Source organism: Lissotriton helveticus, chromosome 5_1 (assembly GCF_964261635.1).
Source record: "Lissotriton helveticus chromosome 5_1, aLisHel1.1, whole genome shotgun sequence".
Taxonomy (NCBI): Eukaryota; Metazoa; Chordata; class Amphibia; order Caudata; family Salamandridae; genus Lissotriton; species Lissotriton helveticus.
Window position 1 is genome coordinate 1,671,319,246 of NC_136065.1, and position 27,128 is coordinate 1,671,346,373.

The 27,128-nt window shown below is 49.3% G+C and overlaps 1 protein-coding gene across 1 annotated transcript in view; it reads left to right on the forward strand.

The window, feature by feature from the left end:
* The window catches only part of LOC144753768 (uncharacterized), an 82,773-nt gene that overhangs the window by 20,251 nt on the left and 35,394 nt on the right, over window positions 1-27,128 (forward strand). Inside the window, exons 2-3 of the mRNA XM_078641346.1 lie at window positions 1,273-1,440; window positions 1,545-4,447. Of these exons, the coding sequence (XP_078497472.1) occupies window positions 1,273-1,440; window positions 1,545-4,447 (3,071 nt within the window). The remainder of the gene's footprint in view (window positions 1-1,272; window positions 1,441-1,544; window positions 4,448-27,128) is intronic.

The window sequence follows — 27,128 nt, forward strand, 5'->3', positions numbered from 1 at the left end:
TATCTCTATATACATAGGGAGGGGATACACATGGATATACTCTAAGAGTCACATAGAAATGGGAGAGAGCGCACCGGTCTACTGCATATACTAGTGATTAGAGTTATCTCTATATACATAGGGAGGGGATATGACTGGATATACCATCACAGCACCAAGGGAGGGACAGAGAAGGGCAGGAAAGTGAGACAAACCAGAGACGAGTGCACTACGGGGGTTGGGTCTGAGGAATGTGGGGGACTTCTTTGAAGATAGGATTATGTCCAGTTGGGAGCAATCTAGTGCGCAGACTGAAAGGCCTACTGTCATGGCTAATTTTCACTATTACAGGGCTCGTCATATGATGCAAGACCTTCTGGGGGAGGATCTGCTGGAACCCGATGAACTCAGACGCATCTCCAGATTTACGATTACTTGTAAATCTGGAGATGTGTCTTGTTCCATGGGTGTTGCGTGAGAACACCCACAGCAACACTCATGGAACGCCCCTTCAACGCAAAGTGCTGCGTGTGAAGGGGCCGTATTTACAAGGAGTGGAAATGTCACGCAGGGTGGCTTTTCCTGTCTTTGTAAATATGGAGGAGCCCCGTGTGCCATCAGTACGTCACAAAAAGTGACGAACTGGTGGCGCAGGGGGCTTGTAAATCTGCCCCTTTGTGTCTCTACTGTCAGTGTATTTTTTTCTGTTGAATGGGTTAATACTTGGTTTGGTCTGCAGCTTGTGTGAGAGGGCTAGCTCCTAGTGTGAGAAGGGTACAAAATAAAGTAGTTTGTGCTATGTGCTTGGGATTATAGACTTTTTTCAATGTAACAGACCATGTTCTTATACACTTCTCTTTCCCAACAGCCTCTTTCATGTGCCACACCATGCCTGTACAGCTCAAATTCCTGAAATCCTGTATGTAGTTCACATTCCTCAGACCATGTCTTTATCACTCTCATTCTCCACATCCTGCCCTCACCACTCACGCTACCACATCCTGTAAGAGCTAATCACATCCCCACACAGTTTTTGCCCCTCACATTCCATACACCCTGCCTGCAACTCAAACGTTTCCCACACCATGCCTCTCAAATTCCCCATGTGCTGCCTGCCCTGGACACGTTTCCTACACTCTCAGCTCCCACCACCCACCACCCACTGACATTCCTCTCACCGTGCCTCAGATTCCACACTCATTGCCTGCATTCCTCACATTCCACATAACCAGAACTGTCACACTCACTCCTCATTAACCTAGTGGAATTATATTTGTTATATTTTTCCAGCAGACAAGAGCAGCTCTTTCCAGGGTGCAGCTCCCTCCCAGACACTACATGGAGACAACACAGCCACCACCACACTCACTGACTGCCAGGAAGAACTGGAGGGTACCTGTGTCCTGGATCTCACCCCTGTGTGCGAAGACCTCTTGCTAAGGATCAGCAGCTTCTCCAGCTGTAAGTTGGATACCTCATTGTTATACTTAACCTCATACTACATCTGATCTAGATAGTCCTCATTTCATCTGTGTGTTGTGTCCCATCCCCTGGTCCTTCCCCAGCTACAGAGAGCCTGGAGTGTCGACAGCCAGAAGAGCATTGGGAAGGAGACTCAGTGGATGAGCCGAGCTCTCATCCGCTACCCATGTGCACCGCAACGGCCATGGCTTCCTTTCAGAAGGACTGTGGCAGTAGCTTCTATCACTCTCCAAACCTCTTCTCAGACAAGGAGAGCACTGAGCCATCCATCCAGAACTCCGACCCCCCAACCACCAGCCAGGAGGAGAAAGTTGGGGATCACAACTCAGTCGAAACTATCAGTAACACACACACCGCTCCAAGGGCCATCTACTTTTCTGGCGTTCCTTGTATCGACCAGGTCAGCTGCCTACCAGGTGGTGAAAAGAAGGAATGGATCAGAGCAGTAGAAAAGAGAGCCACCAAAAGCCAGGAAAAGGAATGCACAGAGCGTGGGAATGCTGAGATTACTGACAAAACACTAGAAGTCCTTGGCTCTCTTTGGAGTCCCTCACTAGATGAGAACAGTTCATTAACACACGGCCATGGGAAGGAACTGAAAAGTGAGCTGCAGAAGGAGGCCTGCTCCAGACAAAATGATGCAAGCCAGGATTATGCCCCAAGTAAAACTAACTGTAGCAGTAACTTTACCGCCTGTGAGTCCCTTGTCTCTAAAGGCTGCTCCTCTATGGAAGTTGGCAGCTCCCTGCCATGTAGTCAAAGCAAGGACTTGGCAAGAGCAAAGCCGACTGCGGGCTTCACATATATGGTCAAGCTAGGGAATGATGACTCAAGTGGGTTAAATTTTCATATTGTGAGTAACCAAAACCACATAACCTCATCTCTCAATGAAGCCAATGCATACCCGCTAAAGAACAACAGAGAAGCACATGTCCTTACCACCAACCATCCGTTGCATTGTCTGAGCTTTACTGAAGATATTGAGGAGCCCATGTCCAAAGCGTACTCAAACAGGGAACGGATGCATGATGCCAACAAAGAAAGTGGATCCCATAATAGGAGCGCCAGCCTGGCGAACTGTAGATTGCCTTCAGCCACACACGTGAAGGACAACAGCATTCAGGGAGCAGGAAGCTTCCATGATTCAGTCTGTGGTCAAGGCGAGGAACTGAGAACATTAACATGTAATGTACAAACACAAACTTGGCATCCCAAAGACTATAGCTGCAATCAGGCTTCTTTTTTGGGCCCAATGGCTATGTACTGTTGTGACTCTAACCTTAATACTACTGAACAAAAGAAGGAAACAGGAGAAGCCATAGGGAGCATGGCACTGAATGCCGGGACCTCCCTAGAAGACTTCACCTTCCACTGTGGTTCCCTTAGGAATGATAGTGCAGACTGCAAATCTGACCCACAATCTCTACCCGTTGGCCAAGGGAACTTGTTCTGGAGAGAAACAAGAGGAGAGAGAGAGTCTCCGCCCGACACTGTTGGCTCTCTGGACTTTTCAGGGGCTAGCAGCGTCAGGGCCTTTGCTTGCCTACTACCTGCTCAAGGCCAGGCATGTAGGGAGACTAACGTTAACTTCGTTTCAACTGAGACCACATCCCTGGAAGATACTGGCATCCAAGAAGCACCAAGGACTAGAAGCTTCAACAGGCTTGAATCCCTACATCCTTGTCTAGTTAGTGAAGGTAGAGAGGTCATTAGTAGTTGTGACCCAGCAACGATAACCTCCCCATGTGTAACCAGCTTTCCTGGAGCATCTTGTGCTAATGAAACTACTATCAATTCCCAAGACTGCAAGCCCCTAATGCTTGAACAACTGGAGGGATGGAAGACAGTGATGAGAGAAGAAAGAAGGACATTTACCAGCAAAACATCAGCAGAGACACTCAACTCTATGGAAGCTTCCTACATTGCTAGAGACACTAGCACGCCCACTCGAGAGGTGTGCATGACTGAGAACCAGGAAGGGAGGGGGTATTTGTCTATCAAAAACTTCCAAGAGGCCAAGGGTTCTAATGAAGCTTCCTGCACTGGAGGAGACCCTAGTGACTCAAAATCCCTTACACCTGGACAACGCGAGGCGTGCAGGACAGAGATCACTGAAGGGGAAGGGACTCCGACTAGTGGGATCGTTCAGAAGGCCATTAGTACTTCTGGATCTTTTTGTATGGATAAAACCATAAGCAGCTCCCCCGACTCAATGCCCCTACCCCCTAACGAACATGGGGTATGGACGGCAGAAGCCAGTGGAGGGAAAGGGGCCGTCCTGGAGTTCACTGGTTCTTTTGAAGCTTCCTGCATTGGTAGAGACGCTAGCATCAGCAGTGACTGCACGTCCCTAGCCCCAGGACAGGGAGAGGCATCGGGGACAGAGACGAGTGAAGGGATGGGAGCTCTAACTAGCAGTCCAAATTTTATTGAAGCTGTCAGCTTCAGTAGAGGCCCTAGCATCCCTAATGACTTGACGTTGTTAAACCCCGGCCAACCGGATGTTTGTAGGACCGAAATAAGCGAACAACAATTGTCTTTGACCACCTGGCCCTCCCACCAGACTGGCAGAGGTCGTTTGTATGCTCACCAGTCTCCACCTACAAGTGTTTGCTCAGGAAGCATGCTGACCTCTTTTCATATTCACAGGGCTCACAAACGCCACTTGGAGCAAGCAGAAGACCACGGAGATGCCGACACATCCCCCGCCCCTAAGAAGACCATGGCCACTCTCCCTTCCCTTCAGGGGGAGGCAGTGCAGGAGAAAATGCACTACACATCTTCACACAGAACAGGGCAATGGAGTGTCCTTCCCCTGAACAGCCCCCGGATGCGGTGCCGATCATCTGGCGTCGCAGGAACTAGAGAGGTGTATCTCTATCCTCTAGCATCAGGTCGTCCCGCTCTTGCAGCAGCACAGCCGCGGAGGAGTGCACCCCGAAACCTGGAGCTCTTGCTACTGAAGAACTCCAAAGGAAATATGCAGGTAAGGCAGTGGGAAAAAGTTGTTGGGAGTATGTTTGAGAGGGTGATTCTACAGCACCCTCACACAGGACAAGGAACTGGGGTTGTCAATATCATAGTAAAAGTATTCATGCTTTTTATATACACAGCACTATTGTGAAAACTGAGGACTGCAGTGTGGGCATAAGATAATAAGTATTACTTTTAATCAAATAGTGAGAAATACAAGCAGCTCAAATCAATTAGTTATACAAGGATTTTTTTTTTAAAACTAAGTTGCCTGAATTGGCAAGGCATTTGAAAAAAACATTTAAAATATGATTCCTTTTACCTCAGCAAGTTACATTAAAGTAAAGTAGGGTGAGTGTTGGAAGCCTTGATAAAAAGGATAGGTTAGGGGTAAGGAAATGGGAGTAGGTTGTGGAAAGTACGAGAAATAACCTTGTTGTGCCAAGATCAGGAATGCAAACGATATATACATTCAAACTACTCAATTCAAGTATATTGCACTTTCAGTCTAATGAAAACAGTGCAAACTAACTGCTTTCAAACATTGACTCATACAAACTGTGGAACAAACAAAATGATTTCAACTATTATTATGGAATTGTACTTTTGCGCACCCCTGCTCTCCATTTTACTGCCCTTACAGTACATTGCACAGTATGACCATCTCCCCAAAATGCTGAGCCGGGACCAGATTCGCCCAGCACAGGAAGCAGAGAACGCGCACTCCATGCAGCGCATGCAAGCGGGGTTCTCTTCTGGCATTGCCAATCCTGCGTGAAAGGAGGATCCTTTCTGAGAACCCTCTTTTGAGGGTTCAAAGAAATGGCCGCAGGATACCTCTGTGCACAGGAGAGATGCTCGTGATGCTGATAGCTCATTTCCTCACCATCTGACATGACAACTCCACAAAAGGAACTCTGCTGCGGTGCTGTGCCTCTGCAAGGAAATAACAGTATGGGGTAGACCCCCGACACGGCCCATGAGCGAGGAACCCAAATATTTCAAGTGCACTAATATCAATACTGGCCATACATTCATCACAAATGCGTTAGCTCTCGAACACACTGGGTTTGTTCATGTTACTTATTAGTCAAACTACATAATGTTTGCACATACTAGCGTAACACAGAAAGTGACATATATAAAAAAAGAACACACACATCTAATAGACATTTATATAACAGCTTTAGACAATCCATCCAAATAATCTATTGAAAAATGTTTTTGCAACTAGTACTCTCATACACAATGTTTTAGAGAGACAATTAATGTTGTCCCTGATTTGCCCAAAACATTTTTTGTAGGGGTAAATCAACAAACAGTTCACTAGTGATTTTTAGGCAATTTTATGGTTCATTGAGTTTCATAGTACTCCTCATGAATAACGTGCCAACATGTTTCGACTTCCTTTTAACAGGCCCGCTAAATAAACGAGGAGGAGGCAATTTTTAGGGAACGCACAAAGTAGAGGCACGGGAAAAGGATGGCAGAATCAAGGTAGCAAATAAATATGAACCCGGAGACGAACATACTGCTTGGAAATCTAGATGTGACTTCAATTCATACCTTGTCTGAAAGAGTACTAGATCTCCATGAGACAAAGGTACTTAAGAAAGGATTATCATTTGTTCCAACCACATGAACAGGCTTCATTCAAGTGCGGAATGGAGAAGGCAGTTCTTTCGTAAAATATTATTAAGAGCTTATTTCTCTGGTTAGATGGAACATATGATCAGGATTACACTTGTTTAAGAAGACTATCCAGACTTTGCCCACCCTCACCAAACATTTGGAGATATGGCATTTTGGGAAAAACATAATGATGGACCGGGATAACATTGAGGCCAAAGATAGATATATATAAGACCTAATTTATGCAAAGGGGAATTTGAGGCCCTAAGCAGACTATAAGATGCAGAAGACTTCATACTTAAACCTGCAGGTAGGTTGGAGCCCCAGTGGTTCAAGATAGACACAAGTATGAGCAAGAGAGCACAGATCAACTCAGTAATATGTAAACCCTATAGAATAATACACAGAAAACCAGGAAATCTATTCAAGAAGGGATTTGTGTTATAATTTTGGAAGGCAAGGATGGTAGCTGGCATATGGGGAAAGACCTAGAATACTTCGACCATCTGTATGCAAGAGCTCGGGTATGTTATACCCTCCCGAAAATTCACAAGGGTGAGCCAAACCTCTCAGGAAAACCAATAGTGTCAAAGGTAAACTCAATTTAGCAACCACTATCAAAATATATCCACATTTGTTTAAACCATTTATCTTATCCCTACCGTTCTAAGTGAGGGACATTATGGACATTATTAACCAGATTGATGGCTTAACATATGACAATCAGGGGGAATACTTACTGACTTTGGATGTAGAGAGTCTACAGACAAACATTTCCCAGAAAGCAGTGGTGGAAATCCTAGAACGGTGTGTAGAAACAAGACCTCTTAGAACCCACATGGTCCTCAGAGAGTTTATCATCAAACTACTCAAGATATGTCTTACAAAAAACGTCTTTAAATTCAATAAGGAGTTCTATATACAAATTAAAAAGACTACAATGGGAAATCTCTTTGCAGCAGTAATGTCCATGGTATTTATGGTAAAAGAGATGGATTTACACAAACAGTCCATTCAGAAATAACATATAGTTGTGGAAAAGGTACAACAACGATACACTGATGATCTAGAGAGGGAGTACGGAAGACCTAAACCACTTTACAACTGGATCAACACTAGTTGTCCAGACATCAAGTTTTTGACCAACTGAAGTCAGGAGAAAATGAACGGCTTGGATATACTGATTAGGCAGTCTAGGGAATGTATCCACAATATGTATGGTGAACAGACTAACAAGAATGTATTCTTACACTACTCCAGTTTTCAACTAGTGAAACCTTGGGGACCACGTCCCTCTTGTCCAATACTTAGGGAATCAAAGAAACTGCTATAGAAGGAGGATTGTATCAAGAAACCTCGGACACTTCTTGTAAAATTAAGGGATTATAACTATCCTTACAAACTGCTTACAAGATCACTCAGTGGATCTGATATGCCTCGAGAGAATGCCTACTTATGCGCAATTTGCATGAGGTTAATAACCAAGTACTTTGCTTCATCAATTTCAACAGTGACACCAGCAACATCATGAATGCAATCTGAATAAACTGGCAACTCTCATCGGGCCTGTAATCATTATGAAATAATCTGATCTTTACTTAAATAGAAACGGAAATCCCCGTACTAAACAGTCAACTGAAACGAAGATCTGGTAATCCCCCTTTCTGATTAAACTTGGGGGTACATTTAGGCACAAGCAGCAAAATCTTCTATTTGTGTTCAACATAAATAAAATATATTGAAAATTCTAACACACTGATATTTCACACCTGCTCTTCTCAGAGCTATACATGGGGGTTCATAGTTGGGTTGAAAGACCTGTGGAGAGCGGGGAGATATGATCCACAGGCTGTGGTCTTGCCCAAGGTCCAGGAATATTGGCAAATGATTGCAACAAACATCCAAGAAATCACCAGGATTGGCCTTATTTCAGATCCAATAGTACTGGTCCTGGGAGCTCCTGGGTAAAATTATATATACACACTACCATTGAAACGGCAAACTCCTCGCACACCTCCTATTAGCAACCATGTTATCATTCGCACAGTTCTGCAAACAAGCAATGACTCCCCCAGTCCATGTTTGGTGGTCAAAAATATGGGCTGTCTCTGCAAATGAAAAGTTGATTGCGCTGATCTTTGATAATGTATCTAACTTTGAGAAAATATGCAACCCTTTCTTATGTAAATGAAAAAGGGGGGAAAGTACAGAGGAGCTCAAATAGGACAACCATATATTCTTCAGCTTTCAGGCATTGATGGAATGTGACCACCCCCTTGCTTTCCTTTTTCCTTTTACTGTTTACACTGTGCCGAGCCTACATATGCCAATATATACATCTGCTATACTTTGACTTCTGTTTAAAAAATAAAATGTTTAAAAAAAGAAGCAACATTTTTTATGACAACTTGTTGCCTGTAAAGCCAGAACCAAAGAAACAGAACAACCATTGAGAATTATGCTCAACCTACAGCTAGTGATGGGACATTATAAATGCAGCAATTGCATCACAACCTCAAATAGCCCCTTACAGGGTGCTGAAATTACATACAATGGCATCAAGATAAAGTATCATGATTTCACAAACTTTAATACCCAGAATGTTTTGTACATTATCTTATGTCCATGTGACAAAGCATATATTGGGAAGGCATCTCAAGGAATCAAAAAGAGGATCATTCAACACAAATTGAGGCTAAAAGGCAAAAATCTAAATGCTCCCTTAGTACATCATATTATGGCTAAACAACAGATGGAACAGCAGCTCAGGTGGAGCGTACTGAAACAATACTACCAAAACGAGATGGTATATAGAATCCACCAGTCGCGGCCGGCATGACTCGCGTGTGTGTGGGGGGTGGTCAGGGGATTGTGCGGGGGTAATTAAAAAAAATATATAAACTTACCTTCCTGGGTTCCACGCTGTCTCAGCTCCTGGATGGGTCCCGTGGAACAGAAAGCAGGACACTTCCCTCCTCTCCCTAAGCCAATCACAACGCTGCAAAAGCAGCGTTGTGATTGGTCAGGATGGCGCCCAGCCAGACGCCTATGGGGAAGCCTACATGGCGAAAAGAGAGTGCGCATGACTGGTTTGGCCGGCCCCAGAGGGCCAACCAAACAGTCAGGGCCCGCAGCATTGGGCAAGCCACTCCTCCACTAGTCTGAATCAGACCCGCCCACCCACTCGCCCCTAACCAAACACTTCTGCTTTCTCGCAGTGCGAGAAGCAGAAACATAAAATGGTAGTTTTACCATTTTATGTTTCTTCTTCTCGCACTGCGAGAAAGCAGTGGGGCAATGCTCCTCCGCCCTAATGGAGGAGTCCCCTCTAGAATCCACCCAGCTTAACCAAAAAGTAAGAGTGATTTTAAGATTGAGGATGGTAGAAAATAGGCTAAATGAACTGTCAGAAATTAATCATAACATATGAACTCACACCCATTGGATGAATTGCTAATAAATAGACCATACCTCTCTTGAGCTAAGCTGAATTAAGAAACCAGTCATGTGGAAAACTAGATGGCAGTAGCCCTGCTTCTAGCAATAGTGAAAATCCAAAACCACAGTCCCCGGGACGGAAGGAGGCCTGAACTGTTTACATTTCAACCCAAGCCCTAAATACATTGCACCATTGCACCAATAATGTGACAACTAAAGGTTATGGTCCCTGCTTCACCAAGATTGATGTTTAGTTACGAACTAAATCCCCCATGATACCAGGGTATTGAATCCATACACACTAGACTTCGTTAAGATGGTTGTCGGTATGAATCCTTACAAGTATTGATGCAGACAGGTATTCACTGTGTGATCTTGTATTTAGCGACCTGAATAAGAAACATTTAAAATTAACCCTGAGGAGACCTCTTTGAACACTGACCCTATCATCAGAGATTAAATTACACAGTTTGTGGACACTCTATCTGTGGATTACACGGAGGTGCATGGCATGAGTCCTTCAGCTCCCTAGGCATACACTTCCTTATTTCCAGTCCCTGCCATTCCAGGGTCTACCTGGCCCATTGGGGTACTTTACTCCTGACCAGTTCGCAACCTGGCATGAACACTCTGTTGGCATGGTGGGGAATTTGTTCAAGGGCAGTACTTTACTACAGTTTGGCCAGTTATGCCAGGATTATAACATTCCGCCAAATCAGTTTATTCTACACGGATAGTTATTGTGAGTCCTTAGGTTACTCTGGGGTGAGACTGACGTAGAGCTGTCTACCCATGCAGTAATACATACCCTGCACACCATGGTAGATGGATGGCACCTCTATACATGGTTTTTTAGAGCAATTAAAGAACATATTGAGGTCTCACTAACAGAACTGAGGCAGGAATGGGAGGTGGATCTGGGGCATCCCTTACATGATGCGGAATGGATATAGCGGTACAAAAGGGGGAGGTGATGTACGGAGCACCTTAACCAATCAAACACTCACACCCAGTCAACAGATCTGGGTTTAATCCATCACCGTTCTTTAGCCCATTCTGCCACCCCAGTTCAGACATGGCCATATGCAAATCAGTCTGACCCTGTACCTCATGGGAACAGTCCAGCCCGAACTGCCAAGCCTTGCCTTCCCTGGACCGGAAACAAGCTTCTTAGGACCGGTTTCTGGCATTTCAGCCGTCTTCAGCCAGGCTTGCTTGATTCCAGTGGCAAAGTGAGCAAGGGACTCACGTTTGAGCATCCCCTGTCAACTTATGGCGAACAAAGCGGTATAAAAGGGGGTGGTGATGGACGGAGCACCTGAACCAATCAAACACTCACACCCAGTCAACAGATCTGGGTTTCATCCATCACCGTTCTTTAGCCCACTCTGCCACCCCAGTTCAGCCATGGCCTTATGCAAATCAGTCTGACCCTGTACCTCATGGGAACAGTCGAACCCGAACTACCAAGCCATGCCTTCCCTGGACCGGAAACAAGCTTCCTAGGACCAGTTTCTGGCATTTCAGCAGTCTTCAGCCCGGCTTGCTTGAATCCAGTGGCAAAGTGAGCAAGGGACTCACGTCTGAGCATACCCTGCCAACTTATGGCGAACAAAGCGGTACAAAGAGGGTGGTGATGGACGGAGCACCTGAACCAATCAAACACTCACACCCAGTCAACAGATCTGGGTTTAATCCATCACCGTTCTTTAGCCCACTCTGCCACCCCAGTTCAGACATGGCCATATGCAAATTAGTCTGACCCTGTACCTCATGGGAACAGTCCAGCCCGAACTGCCAAGCCATGCCTTCCCTGGACAGGAAACAAGCTTCCTAGAACCGGTTTCTGGCATTTCAGCCGTCTTCAGCCAGGCTTGCTTAAATCCAGTGGCAAAGTGAGCAAGGGACTCACGTCTGCGCATACCCTGCCAACTTATGGCGAACAAAGCGGTATAAAAGGGGGTGGTGATGGATGGAGCACCTGAACCAATCAAACACTCACACCCAGTCAACAGATCTGGGTTTAATCCATCACCGTTCTTTAGCCCACTCTGCCACCCCAGTTCAGACATGGCCATATGCAAATCAGTCTGACCCTTTACCTCATGGGAAAAGTCCAGCCCGAACTGCCAAGCCTTGCCTTCCCTGGACCGGAAACAAGCTTACTAGGACCGGTTTCTGGCATTTCAGCCGTCTTCAGCCAGGCTTGCTTGAATCCAGTGGCAAAGTGAGCAAGGGACTCACGTCTGAGCATACCCTGCCAACTTATGGCAAACAAAGCGGTACAAAAGGGGGTGGTGATGGACGGAGCACCTGAACCAATCAAACACTCACACCCAGTCAACAGATCTGGGTTTAATCCATCAACGTTCTTTAGCCTACTCTGCCACCCCAGTTTAGACATGGCCATATGCAAATCAGTCTGACCCTGTACCTCATGGGAACAGTCCAGCCCGAACTGCCAAGCCATGCCTTCCCTGGACCGGAAACAAGCTTCCTAGGACCGGTTTCTGGCATTTCAGCCGTCTTCAGCCAGGCTTGCTTGAATCCAGTGGCAAAGTGAGCAAGGGACTCACGTCTGAGCATACCCTGCCAACTTATGGTGAACAAAGCGGTACAAAAGGGGGTGGTGATGGACGGAGCACCTGAACCAATCAAACACTCACACCCAGTCAACAGATCTGGGTTTAATCCATCACCGTTCTTTAGCCCACTCTGCCACGCCAGTTCAGACATGGCCATATGCAAATCAGTCTGACCCTGTACCTCATGGGAACAGTCCAGCCCGAACTGCCAAGCCATGCCTTCCCTGGACAGGAAACAAGCTTCCTAGGACCGGTTTCTGGCATTTCAGCCGTCTTCAGACCAGGCTTGCTTAAATCCAGTGGCAAAGTGAGCAAGGGACTCACGTCTGAGCATACCCTGCCAACTTATGACGAACAAAGCGGTACAAAAGGGGGTGGTGATGGATGGAGCACTTGAACCAATCAAACACTCACACCCAGTCAACAGATCTGGGTTTAATTCATCACCGTTCTTTAGCCCACTCTGCCACCCCAGTTCAAACATGGCCATATGCAAATCAGTCTGACCCTGTACCTCATGGGAACAGTCCAGCCCGAACTGCCAAGCCTTGCCTTCCCTGGACCGGAAACAAGCTTCTTAGGACCGGTTTCTGGCATTTCAGCCGTCTTCAGCCAGGCTTGCTTGAATCCAGTGGCAAAGTGAGCAAGGGACTCACGTCTGAGCATCCCCTGCCAACTTATGGCGAACAAAGCGGTATAAAAGGGGGTGGTGATGGACGGAGCACCTGAACCAATCAAAGACTCACACCCAGTCAACAGATCTGGGTTTCATCCATCACCGTTCTTTAGCCCACTCTGCCACCCCAGTTCAGTCATGGCCTTATGCAAATCAGTCTGACCCTGTACCTTATGGGAACAGTCGAACCCGAACTACCAAGCCATGCCTTCCCTGGACCGGAAACAAGCTTCCTAGGACCGGTTTCTGGCATTTCAGCAGACTTCAGCCCGGCTTGCTTGAATCCAGAGGCAAAGTGAGCAAGGGACTCACGTCTGAGCATACCCTGCCAACTTATGGCGAACAAAGCGGTACAAAAGGGGGTGGTGATGGACAGAGCACCTGAACCAATCAAACAATCACACCCAGTCAACAGATCTGGGTTTAATCCATCACCGTTCTTTAGCCCACTCTGACACCCCAGTTCAGACATGGCCATATGCAAATCAGTCTGACCCTGTACCTCATAGGAACAGTCCAGCCCGAACTGCCAAGCCATGCCTTCCCTGGACCGGAAACAAGCTTCCTAGGACCGGTTTCTGGCATTTCAGCCGTCTTCAGCCCGGCTTGCTTGAATCCAGTGGCAAAGTGAGCAAGGGACTCACGTCTGAGCATACCCTGCCTACTTATGGCGAACAAAGCGGTACAAAAGGGGGTGGTGATGGATGGAGCACCTGAACCAATCAAACACTAACACCCAGTCAACAGATCTGGGTTTAATCCATCACCGTTCTTTAGCCCACTCTGCCAACCCAGTTCAAACATGGCCATATGCAAATCAGTCTGACCCTGTACCTCATGGGAACAGTCCAGCCCGAACTGCCAAGCCTTGCCTTCCCTGGACCGGAAACAAGCTTCTTAGGACCGGTTTCTGGCATTTCAGCCGTCTTCAGCCAGGCTTGCTTGATTCCAGTGGCAAAGTGAGCAAGGGACTCACGTCTGAGCATCCCCTGTCAACTTATGGCGAACAAAGCGGTATAAAAGGGGGTGGTGATGGACGGAGCACCTGAACCAATCAAACACTCACACCCAGTCAACAGATCTGGGTTTCATCCATCACCGTTCTTTAGCCCACCCTGCCACCCCAGTTCAGCCATGGCCTTATGCAAATCAGTCTGACCCTGTACCTCATGGGAACAGTCGAACCCGAACTACCAAGCCATGCCTTCCCTGGACCGGAAACAAGCTTCCTAGGACCGGTTTCTGGCATTTCAGCAGTCTTCAGCCCGGCTTGCTTGAATCCAGTGGCAAAGTGAGCAAGGGACTCACGTCTGAGCATACCCTGCCAACTTATGGCGAACAAAGCGGTACAAAAGGGGGTGGTGATGGACGGAGCACCTCAACCAATCAAACAATCACACCCTGTCAACACATCTGGGATTAATCCATCACCGTTCTTTAGCCCACTCTGACGCCCCAGTTCAGACATGGCCATATGCAAATCAGTCTGACCCTGCACCTCATAGGAACAGTCCAGCCCGAACTGCCAAGCCATGCCTTCCCTGGACCGGAAACAAGCTTCCTAGGACCGGTTTCTGGCATTTCAGCCGTCTTCAGCCCGGCTTGCTTGAATCCAGTGGCAAAGTGAGCAAGGGACTCACATCTGAGCATACCCTGCCTACTTATGGCGAACAAAGCGGTACAAAAGGGGGTGGTGATGGACGGAGCACCTGAACCAATCAAACACACACACCCAGTCAACAGATCTGGGTTTAATCCATCACCGTTCTTTAGCCCACTCTGCCAACCCAGTTCAGACATGGCCATATGCAAATCAGTCTGACCCTGTACCTCATGGGAACACTCCAGCCCGAACTGCCAAGCCATGCCTTCCCTGGACCGGAAACAAGCTTCCTAGGACCGGTTTCTGGCATTTCAGCCATCTTCAGCCAGGCTTGCTTGAATCCAGTGGCAAAGTGAGCAAGGGACTCACGTCTGAGCATACCCTGCCAACTTATGGCGAACAAAGCGGTACAAAAGAGGGTGGTGATGGATGGAGCACCTCAACCAATCAAACACTCACACCCAGTCAACAGATCTGGGTTTCATCCATCACCGTTCTTTAGCCCACTCTGCCACCCCAGTTCAGTCATGGCCTTATGCAAATCAGTCTGACCCTGTACCTCATGGGAACAGCCGAACCCGAACTGCCAAGCCATGCCTTCCCTGGACCGGAAACAAGCTTCCTAGGACCGGTTTCGGGCATTTTGGCAGTCTTCAGCCCGGCTTGCTTGATTCCAGTTGCAAAGTGAGCAAGGGACTCACATCTGAGCATACCCTGCAAACTTAAGGCGAACAAAGCGGTACAAAAGGGGGTGGTGATGGACGGAGAACCTGAACCAATCAAACACTCACACCCAGTCAACAGATCTGGGTTTAATCCATCACCGTTCTTTAGCCCACTCTGACACCCCAGTTCAGACATGGCCATATGCAAATCAGTCTGACCCTGTACCTCATGGGAACAGTCCAGCCCGAACTGCCAAGCCATGCCTTCCCTGGACCAGAAACAAGGTTCCTACGACCGGTTTCTGGCATTTCAGCCGTCTTCAGCCAGGCTTGCTTGAATCCAGTGGCAAAGTGAGCAAGGGATTCACGTCTGAGCATACCCTGCCAACTTATAGCGAACAAAGCGGTACAAAAGGGGGTGGTGATGGACGGAGCACCTGAACCAATCAAACACTAACACCCAGTCAACAGATCTGGGTTTAATCCATCACCGTTCTTTAGCCCACTCTGCCACCCCAGTTCAGACATGGCCATATGCAAATCAGTCTGACCCTGTACCTCATGGGAACAGTCCAGTCCGAACTGCCAAGCCATGCCGTCCCTGGACCGGAAACAAGCTTCCTAGGACCGGTTTCTGGCATTTCAGCCGTCTTTAGCCAGGCTTGCTTGAATCCAGTGGCAAAGTGAGCAAGGGACTCACGTCAGAGCATACCCTGCCAACTTATGGCGAACAAAGCACTACAAAAGGGGGTGGTGATGGACGGAGCACCTGAACCAATCAAACACTCACACCCAGTCAACAGATCTGGGTTTAATCCATCACCGTTCTTTAGCCAACTCTGCCACCCCAGTTCAGACATGGCCATATGCAAATCAGTCTGACCCTGTACCTCATGGAAACAGTCCAGCCCGAACTGCCAAGCCATGCCGTCCCTGGACCGGAAACAAGCTTCCTAGGACCGGTTTCTGGCATTTCAGCCGTCTTCAGCCAGGCTTGCTTGAATCCAGTGGCAAAGTGAGCAAGGGACTCACGTCAGAGCATACCCTGCCAACTTATGGCGAACAAAGCGCTACAAAAGGGGATGGTGATGGACGGAGCACCTGAACCAATCAAACACTCACACCCAGTCAACAGATCTGGGTTTAATCCATCACCGTTCTTTAGCCAACTCTGCCACCCCAGTTCAGACATGGCCATATGCAAATCAGTCTGACCCTGTACCTCATGGGAACAGTCCAGCCCGAACTGCCAAGCCATGCCTTCCCTGGACCGGAAACAAGCTTCCTAGGACCGGTTTCTGGCATTTCAGCCATCTTCAGCCAGGCTTGCTTGAATCCAGTGGCAAAGTGAGCAAGGGACTCACGTCTGAGCATACCCTGCCAACTTATGGCGAACAAAGCGGTACAAAAGAGGGTGGTGATGGATGGAGCACCTGAACCAATCAAACACTCACACCCAGTCAACAGATCTGGGTTTCATCCATCACCTTTCTTTAGCCCACTCTGCCACCCCAGTTCAGTCATGGCCTTATGCAAATCAGTCTGACCCTGTACCTCATGGGAACAGCCGAACCCGAACTGCCAAGCCATGCCTTCCCTGGACCGGAAACAAGCTTCCTAGGACCGGTTTCTGGCATTTTGGCAGTCTTCAGCCCGGCTTGCTTGATTCCAGTTGCAAAGTGAGCAAGGGACTCACATCTGAGCATACCCTGCAAACTTATGGCGAACAAAGCGGTACAAAAGGGGGTGGTGATGGACGGAGAACCTGAACCAATCAAACACTCACACCCAGTCAACAGATCTGGGTTTAATCCATCACCGTTCTTTAGCCCACTCTGACACCCCAGTTCAGACATGGCCATATGCAAATCAGTCTGACCCTGTACCTCATGGGAACAGTCCAGCCCGAACTGCCAAGCCATGCCTTCCCTGGACCAGAAACAAGGTTCCTACGACCGGTTTCTGGCATTTCAGCCGTCTTCAGCCAGGCTTGCTTGAATCCAGTGGCAAAGTGAGCAAGGGATTCACGTCTGAGCATACCCTGCCAATTTATAGCGAACAAAGCGGTACAAAAGGGGGTGGTGATGGACGGAGCACCTGAACCAATCAAACACTCACACCCAGTCAACAGATCTGGGTTTAATCCATCACCGTTCTTTAGCCCACTCTGCCACCCCAGTTCAGACATGGCCATATGCAAATGAGTTTGACCCTGTACCTCATGGGAACAGTCCAGCCCGAACTGCCAAGCCATGCCGTCCCTGGACCGGAAACAAGCTTCCTAGGACCGGTTTCTGGCATTTCAGCCATCTTCAGCCAGGCTTGCTTGAATCCAGTGGCAAAGTGAGCAAGGGACTCACGTCAGATCATACCCTGCCAACTTATGGCAAACAAAGCGCTACAAAAGGGGGTGGTGATGGACGGAGCACCTGAACCAATCAAACACTCACACCCAGTCAACAGATCTGGGTTTAATCCATCACCGTTCTTTAGCCAACTCTGCCACCCCAGTTCAGACATGGCCATATGCAAATCAGTCTGACCCTGTACCTCATGGGAACAGTCCAGCCCGAACTGACAAGCCTTGCCTTCCCTGGACCGGAAACAAGCTTCCTAGGACCGGTTTCTGGCATTTCAGCCGTCTTCAGCCAGGCTTGCTTGAATCCAGTGGCAAAGTGAGCAAGGGATTCACGTCTGAGCATACCCTGCCAACTTATAGCGAACAAAGCGGTACAAAAGGGGGTGGTGATGGACGGAGCACCTGAACCAATCAAACACTCACACCCAGTCAACAGATCTGGGTTTAATCTATCACCGTTCTTTAGCCCACTCTGCCACCCCAGTTCAGACATGGCCATATGCAAATCAGTCTGACCCTGTACCTCATGGGAACAGTCCCGTCCGAACTGCCAAGCCATGCCGTCCCTGGACCGGAAACAAGCCTCCTAGGACCGGTTTCTGGCATTTCAGCCGTCTTTAGCCAGGCTTGCTTGAATCCAGTGGCAAAGTGAGCAAGGGACTCACGTCAGAGCATACCCTGCCAACTTATGGCGAACAAAGCACTACAAAAGGGGGTGGTGATGGACGGAGCACCTGAACCAATCAAACACTCACACCCAGTCAACAGATCTGGGTTTAATCCATCACCGTTCTTTAGCCAACTCTGCCACCCCAGTTCAGACATGGCCATATGCAAATCAGTCTGACCCTGTACCTCATGGAAACAGTCCAGCCCGAACTGCCAAGCCATGCCGTCCCTGGACCGGAAACAAGCTTCCTAGGACCGGTTTCTGGCATTTCAGCCGTCTTCAGCCAGGCTTGCTTGAATCCAGTGGCAAAGTGAGCAAGGGACTCACGTCAGAGCATACCCTGCCAACTTATGGCGAACAAAGCGCTACAAAAGGGGATGGTGATGGACGGAGCACCTGAACCAATCAAACACTCACACCCAGTCAACAGATCTGGGTTTAATCCATCACCGTTCTTTAGCCAACTCTGCCACCCCAGTTCAGACATGGCCATATGCAAATCAGTCTGACCCTGTACCTCATGGGAACAGTCCAGCCCGAACTGCCAAGCCATGCCTTCCCTGGACCGGAAACAAGCTTCCTAGGACCGGTTTCTGGCATTTCAGCCATCTTCAGCCAGGCTTGCTTGAATCCAGTGGCAAAGTGAGCAAGGGACTCACGTCTGAGCATACCCTGCCAACTTATGGCGAACAAAGCGGTACAAAAGAGGGTGGTGATGGATGGAGCACCTGAACCAATCAAACACTCACACCCAGTCAACAGATCTGGGTTTCATCCATCACCTTTCTTTAGCCCACTCTGCCACCCCAGTTCAGTCATGGCCTTATGCAAATCAGTCTGACCCTGTACCTCATGGGAACAGCCGAACCCGAACTGCCAAGCCATGCCTTCCCTGGACCGGAAACAAGCTTCCTAGGACCGGTTTCTGGCATTTTGGCAGTCTTCAGCCCGGCTTGCTTGATTCCAGTTGCAAAGTGAGCAAGGGACTCACATCTGAGCATACCCTGCAAACTTATGGCGAACAAAGCGGTACAAAAGGGGGTGGTGATGGACGGAGAACCTGAAGCAATCAAACACTCACACCCAGTCAACAGATCTGGGTTTAATCCATCACCGTTCTTTAGCCCACTCTGACACCCCAGTTCAGACATGGCCATATGCAAATCAGTCTGACCCTGTACCTCATGGGAACAGTCCAGCCCGAACTGCCAAGCCATGCCTTCCCTGGACCAGAAACAAGGTTCCTACGACCGGTTTCTGGCATTTCAGCCGTCTTCAGCCAGGCTTGCTTGAATCCAGTGGCAAAGTGAGCAAGGGATTCACGTCTGAGCATACCCTGCCAATTTATAGCGAACAAAGCGGTACAAAAGGGGGTGGTGATGGACGGAGCACCTGAACCAATCAAACACTCACACCCAGTCAACAGATCTGGGTTTAATCCATCACCGTTCTTTAGCCCACTCTGCCACCCCAGTTCAGACATGGCCATATGCAAATCAGTTTGACCCTGTACCTCATGGGAACAGTCCAGCCCGAACTGCCAAGCCATGCCGTCCCTGGACCGGAAACAAGCTTCCTAGGACCGGTTTCTGGCATTTCAGCCATCTTCAGCCAGGCTTGCTTGAATCCAGTGGCAAAGTGAGCAAGGGACTCACGTCAGATCATACCCTGCCAACTTATGGCAAACAAAGCGCTACAAAAGGGGGTGGTGATGGACGGAGCACCTGAACCAATCAAACACTCACACCCAGTCAACAGATCTGGGTTTAATCCATCACCGTTCTTTAGCCAACTCTGCCACCCCAGTTCAGACATGGCCATATGCAAATCAGTCTGACCCTGTACCTCATGGGAACAGTCCAGCCCGAACTGACAAGCCATGCCGTCCCTGGACCGGAAACAAGCTTCCTAGGACCGGTTTCTGGCATTTCAGCCGTCTTCAGCCAGGCTTGCTTGAATCCAGTGGCAAAGTGAGCAAGGGACTCACGTCAGAGCATACCCTGCCAACTTATGGCGAACAAAGCGCTACAAAAGGGGGTGGTGATGGACGGAGCACCTGAACCAATCAAACACTCACACCCAGTCAACAGATCTGGGTTTAATCCATCACCGTTCTTTAGCCAACTCTGCCACCCCAGTTCAGACATGGCCATATGCAAATCAGTCTGACCCTGTACCTCATGGGAACAGTCCAGTCCGAACTGCCAAGCCATGCCTTCCCTGGACAGGAAATAAGCTTCCTAGGACCGGTTTCTGGCATTTCAGCCGTCTTCAGCCAGGCTTCCTTAAATCCAGTGGCAAAGTGAGCAAGGGACTTACGTCTGAGCATACCCTGCCAACTTATGGCGAACAAAGCGGTACATAAGGGGGTGGTGATGGATGGAGCACCTGAACCAATCAAACACTCACACCCAGTCAACAGATCTGGGTTTAATCCATCACCGTTCTTTAGCCCACTCTGCTACTCCAGTTCAGACATGGCCATATGCAAATCAGTCTGACCCTGTACCTCATGGGAACAGTCCAGCCCGAACTGCCAAGCCTTGCCTTCCCTGGACCGGAAACAAGCTTCCTAGGACCGGTTTCTGGCATTTCAGCCGTCTTCAGCCAGGCTTGCTTGAATCCAGTGGCAAAGTGAGCAAGGGACTCACGTCTGAGCATACCCTGCCAACTTATGGCGAACAAAGCGGTACAAAAGGGGGTGGTGATGGACAGAGCACCTGAACCAATCAAACACTCACACCCAGTCAACAGATCTGGGTTTAATCCATCACCGTTCTTTAGCCCACTCAGACACCCCAGTTCAGACATGGCCATATGCAAATCAGTCTGACCCTGTACCTCATAGGAACAGTCCAGCCCGAACTGCCAAGCCATGCCTTCCCTGGACCGGAAACAAGCTTCCTAGGACCGGTTTCTGGCATTTCAGCCATCTTCAGCCAGGCTTGCTTGAATCCAGTGGCAAAGTGAGCAAGGGACTCACGTCTGAGCATACCCTGCCAACTTATGGCGAACAAAGTGGTGCAAAAGAGGGTGGTGATGGATGGAGCACCTGAACCAATCAAACACTCACACCCAGTCAACAGATCTGGGTTTCATCCATCACCGTTCTTTAGCCCACTCTGCCACCCCAGTTCAGTCATGGCCTTATGCAAATCAGTCTGACCCTGTACCTCATGGGAACAGCCGAACCCGAACTGCCAAGCTATGCCTTCCCTGGACCGGAAACAAGCTTCCTAGGACCGGTTTCTGGCATTTCGGCAGTCTTCAGCCCGGCTTGCTTGATTCCAGTTGCAAAGTGAGCAAGGGACTCACATCTGAGCATACCCTGCAAACTTAAGGCGAACAAAGCGGTACAAAAGGGGGTGGTGATGGACGGAGAACCTGAACCAATCAAACACTCACACCCAGTCAACAGATCTGGGTTTAATCCATCACCGTTCTTTAGCCCACTCTGACACCCCAGTTCAGACATGGCCATATGCAAATCAGTCTGACCCTGTACCTCATGGGAACAGTCCAGCCCGAACTGCCAAGCCATGCCTTCCCTGGACCAGAAACAAGGTTCCTACGGCCGGTTTCTGGCATTTCAGCCGTCTTCAGCCAGGCTTGCTTGAATCCAGTGGCAAAGTGACCAAGGGATTCACGTCTGAGCATACCCTGCCAACTTATAGCGAACAAAGCGGTACAAAAGGGGGTGGTGATGGACGGAGCACCTGAACCAATCAAACACTCACACCCAGTCAACAGATCTGGGTTTAATCCATCACCGTTCTTTAGCCCACTCTGCCACCCCAGTTCAGACATGGCCATATGCAAATCAGTCTGACCCTGTACCTCATGGGAACAGTCCAGCCCGAACTGCCAAGCCATGCCGTCCCTGGACCGGAAACAAGCTTCCTAGGACCGGTTTCTGGCATTTCAGCCGTCTTCAGCCAGGCTTGCTTGAATCCAGTGGCAAAGTGAGCAAGGGACTCACGTCAGAGCATACCCTGCCAACTTATGGCGAACAAAGCGCTACAAAAGGGGGTGGTGATGGACGGAGCACCTGAACCAATCAAACACTCACACCCAGTCAACAGATCTGGGTTTAATCCATCACCGTTCTTTAGCCAACTCTGCCACCCCAGTTCAGACATGGCCATATGCAAATCAGTCTGACCCTGTACCTCATGGGAACAGTCCAGCCCGAACTGCCAAGCCATGCCGTCCCTGGACCGGAAACAAGCTTCCTAGGACCGGTTTCTGGCATTTCAGCCGTCTTCAGCCAGGCTTGCTTGAATCCAGTGGCAAAGTGAGCAAGGGACTCACGTCAGAGCATACCCTGCCAACTTATGGCGAACAAAGCGCTACAAAAGGGGATGGTGATGGACGGAGCACCTGAACCAATCAAACACTCACACCCAGTCAACAGATCTGGGTTTAATCCATCACCGTTCTTTAGCCAACTCTGCCACCCCAGTTCAGACATGGCCATATGCAAATCAGTCTGACCCTGTACCTCATGGGAACAGTCCAGCCCGAACTGCCAAGCCATGCCGTCCCTGGACCGGAAACAAGCTTCCTAGGACCGGTTTCTGGCATTTCAGCCATCTTCAGCCAGGCTTGCTTGAATCCAGTGGCAAAGTGAGCAAGGGACTCACGTCAGAGCATACCCTGCCAACTTATGGCAAACAAAGCGCTACAAAAGGGGGTGGTGATGGACGGAGCACCTGAACCAATCAAACACTCACACCCAGTCAACAGATCTGGGTTTAATCCATCACCGTTCTTTAGCCAACTCTGCCACCCCAGTTCAGACATGGCCATATGCAAATCAGTCTGACCCTGTACCTCATGGGAACAGTCCAGCCCGAACTGACAAGCCATGCCGTCCCTGGACCGGAAACAAGCTTCCTAGGACCGGTTTCTGGCATTTCAGCCGTCTTCAGCCAGGCTTGCTTGAATCCAGTGGCAAAGTGAGCAAGGGACTCACGTCAGAGCATACCCTGCCAACTTATGGCGAACAAAGCGCTACAAAAGGGGGTGGTGATGGACGGAGCACCTGAACCAATCAAACACTCACACCCAGTCAACAGATCTGGGTTTAATCCATCACCGTTCTTTAGCCAACACTGCCACCCCAGTTCAGACATGGCCATATGCAAATCAGTCTGACCCTGTACCTCATGGGAACAGTCCAGTCCGAACTGCCAAGCCATGCCTTCCCTGGACAGGAAATAAGCTTCCTAGGACCGGTTTCTGGCATTTCAGCCGTCTTCAGCCAGGCTTCCTTAAATCCAGTGGCAAAGTGAGCAAGGGACTTACGTCTGAGCATACCCTGCCAACTTATGGCGAACAAAGCGGTACATAAGGGGGTGGTGATGGATGGAGCACCTGAACCAATCAAACACTCACACCCAGTCAACAGATCTGGGTTTAATCCATCACCGTTCTTTAGCCCACTCTGCTACTCCAGTTCAGACATGGCCATATGCAAATCAGTCTGACCCTGTACCTCATGGGAACAGTCCAGCCCGAACTGCCAAGCCTTGCCTTCCCTGGACCGGAAACAAGCTTCCTAGGACCGGTTTCTGGCATTTCAGCCGTCTTCAGCCAGGCTTGCTTGAATCCAGTGGCAAAGTGAGCAAGGGACTCACGTCTGAGCATACCCTGCCAACTTATGGCAAAGAAAGCGGTACAAAAGGGGGTGGTGATGGACAGAGCACCTGAACCAATCAAACACTCACACCCAGTCAACAGATCTGGGTTTAATCCATCACCTTTCTTCAGCCCACTCTGCCACCCCAGTTCAGACATGGCCATATGCAAATCAGTCTGACCCTGTACCTCATGAGAACAGTCCAGCCCAAACTGCCAAGCCATGCCTTCCCTGGACAGGAAACAAGCTTCCTAGGACCGGTTTCTGGCATTTCAGCTGTCTTCAGCCAGGCTTGCTTGAATCCAGTGGCAAAGTGAGCAAGGGACTCACGTCAGAGCATACCCTGCCAACTTATGGCGAACAAAGCGCTACAAAAGGGGGTGGTGATGGACGGAGCACCTGAACCAATCAAACACTCACACCCAGTCAACAGATCTGGGTTTAATCCATCACCGTTCTTTAGCCAACTCTGCCACCCCAGTTCAGACATGGCCATATGCAAATCAGTCTGACCCTGTACCTCATGGGAACAGTCCAGTCCGAACTGCCAAGCCATGCCTTCCCTGGACAGGAAACAAGCTTCCTAGGACCGGTTTCTGGCATTTCAGCCGTCTTCAGCCAGGCTTCCTTAAATCCAGTGGCAAAGTGAGCAAGGGACTTACTTCTGAGCATACCCTGCCAACTTATGGCGAACAAAGCGGTACATAAGGGGGTGGTGATGGATGGAGCACCTGAACCAATCAAACACTCACACCCAGTCAACAGATCTGGGTTTAATCCATCACCGTTCTTTAGCCCACTCTGCTACTCCAGTTCAGACATGGCCATATGCAAATCAGTCTGACCCTGTACCTCATGGGAACAGTCCATCCCGAACTGCCAAGCCTTGCCTTCCCTGGACCGGAAACAAGCTTCCTAGGACCGGTTTCTGGCATTTCAGCCGTCTTCAGCCAGGCTTGCTTGAATCCAGTGGCAAAGTGAGCAAGGGACTCACGTCTGAGCATACCCTGCCAACTTATGGCGAACAAAGCGGTACAAAAGGGGTTGGTGATGGACAGAGCACCTGAACCAATCTAACACTCACACCCAGTTAACAGATCTGGGTTTAATCCATCACCGTTCTTTAGCCCACTCTGCCACCCCAGTTCAGACATGGCCATATGCAAATCAGTCTGACCCTGTACCTCATGAGAGCAGTCCAGCCCGAACTGCCAAGCCATGCCTTCCCTGGACAGGAAACAAGCTTCCTAGGACTGGTTTCTGGCATTTCAGCCGTCTTCAGCCAGGCTTGCTTGAATCCAGCGGCAAAGTGAGCAAGGGACTCACGTCTGAGCATACCCTGCCAACTTATGGCAAACAAAGCGGTACAAAAGGGGGTGGTGATGGACGGAGCACCTGAACCAATCAAACACTCACACCCAGTCAACAGATCTGGGTTTCATCCATCACCGTTCTTTAGCCCACTCTGCCACCCCAGTTCAGACATGGCCTTATGCAAATCAGTCTGACTCTGTACCTCATGGGAACAGTCCGACCCGAACTGCCAAGCCATGCCTGCCCTGGACCGGAAACAAGCTTCCTAGGACCGGTTTCTAGCATTTCAGCAGTCTTCAGCCCGGCTTGCTTGAATCCAGTGGCAAAGTGAGCAAGGGACTCACGTCTGAGCATACCCTGCCAACTTATGGCGAACAAAGCGGTACAAAAGGGGGTGGTGATGGACGGAGCACCTGAACCAATCAAACACTCACACCCAGTCAACAGATCTGGGTTTCATCCATCACCGTTCTTTAGCCCACTCTGCCACCCCAGTTCAGACATGGCCATATGCAAATCAGTCTGACCCTGTACCTCATGGGAACAGTCCAGCCCGAACTGCCAAGCCATGCCGTCCCTGGACCGGAAACAAGCTTCCTCGGACCGGTTTCTGGCATTTCAGCCATCTTCAGCCAGGCTTGCTTGAATCCAGTGGCAAAGTGAGCAAGGGACTCACGTCAGAGCATACCCTGCCAACTTATGGCAAACAAAGCGCTACAAAAGGGGGTGGTGATGGACGGAGCACCTGAACCAATCAAACACTCACACCCAGTCAACAGATCTGGGTTTAATCCATCACCGTTCTTTAGCCAACTCTGCCACCCCAGTTCAGACATGGCCATATGCAAATCAGTCTGACCCTGTACCTCATGGGAACAGTCCAGCCCGAACTGACAAGCCATGCCGTCCCTGGACCGGAAACAAGCTTCCTAGGACCGGTTTCTGGCATTTCAGCCGTCTTCAGCCAGGCTCGCTTGAATCCAGTGGCAAAGTGAGCAAGGGACTCACGTCAGAGCATACCCTGCCAACTTATGGCGAACAAAGCGCTACAAAAGGGGGTGGTGATGGACAGAGCACCTGAACCAATCAAACACTCACACCCAGTCAACAGATCTGGGTTTAATCGATCACCGTTCTTTAGCCAACTCTGCCACCCCAGTTCAGACATGGCCATATGCAAATCAGTCTGACCCTGTACCTCATGGGAACAGTCCAGTCCGAACTGCCAAGCCATGCCTTCCCTGGACAGGAAATAAGCTTCCTAGGACCGGTTTCTGGCATTTCAGCCGTCTTCAGCCAGGCTTCCTTAAATCCAGTGGCAAAGTGAGCAAGGGACTTACGTCTGAGCATACCCTGCCAACTTATGGCGAACAAAGCGGTACATAAGGGGGTGGTGATGGATGGAGCACCTGAACCAATCAAACACTCACACCCAGTCAACAGATCTGGGTTTAATCCATCACCGTTCTTTAGCCCACTCTGCTACTCCAGTTCAGACATGGCCATATGCAAATCAGTCTGACGCTGTACCTCATGGGAACAGTCCAGCCCGAACTGCCAAGCCTTGCCTTCCCTGGACCGGAAACAAGCTTCCTAGGACCGGTTTCTGGCATTTCAGCCGTCTTCAGCCAGGCTTGCTTGAATCCAGTGGCAAAGTGAGCAAGGGACTCACGTCTGAGCATACCCTGCCAACTTATGGCGAACAAAGCGGTACAAAAGGGGGTGGTGATGGACAGAGCACCTGAACCAATCAAACACTCACACCCAGTCAACAGATCTGGGTTTAATCCATCACCGTTTTTTAGCCCACTCTGCCACCCCAGTTCAGACATGGCCATATGCAAATCAGTCTGACCCTGTACCTCATGAGAACAGTCCAGCCCAAACTGCCAAGCCATGCCTTCCCTGGACAGGGAACAAGCTTCCTAGGACCGGTTTCTGTCATTTCAGCCGTCTTCAGCCAGGCTTGCTTGAATCCAGTGGCAAAGTGAGCAAGGGACTCACGTCAGAGCATACCCTGCCAACTTATGGCGAACAAAGCGCTACAAAAGGGGGTGGTGATGGACGGAGCACCTAAACCAATCAAACACTCACACCCAGTCAACAGATCT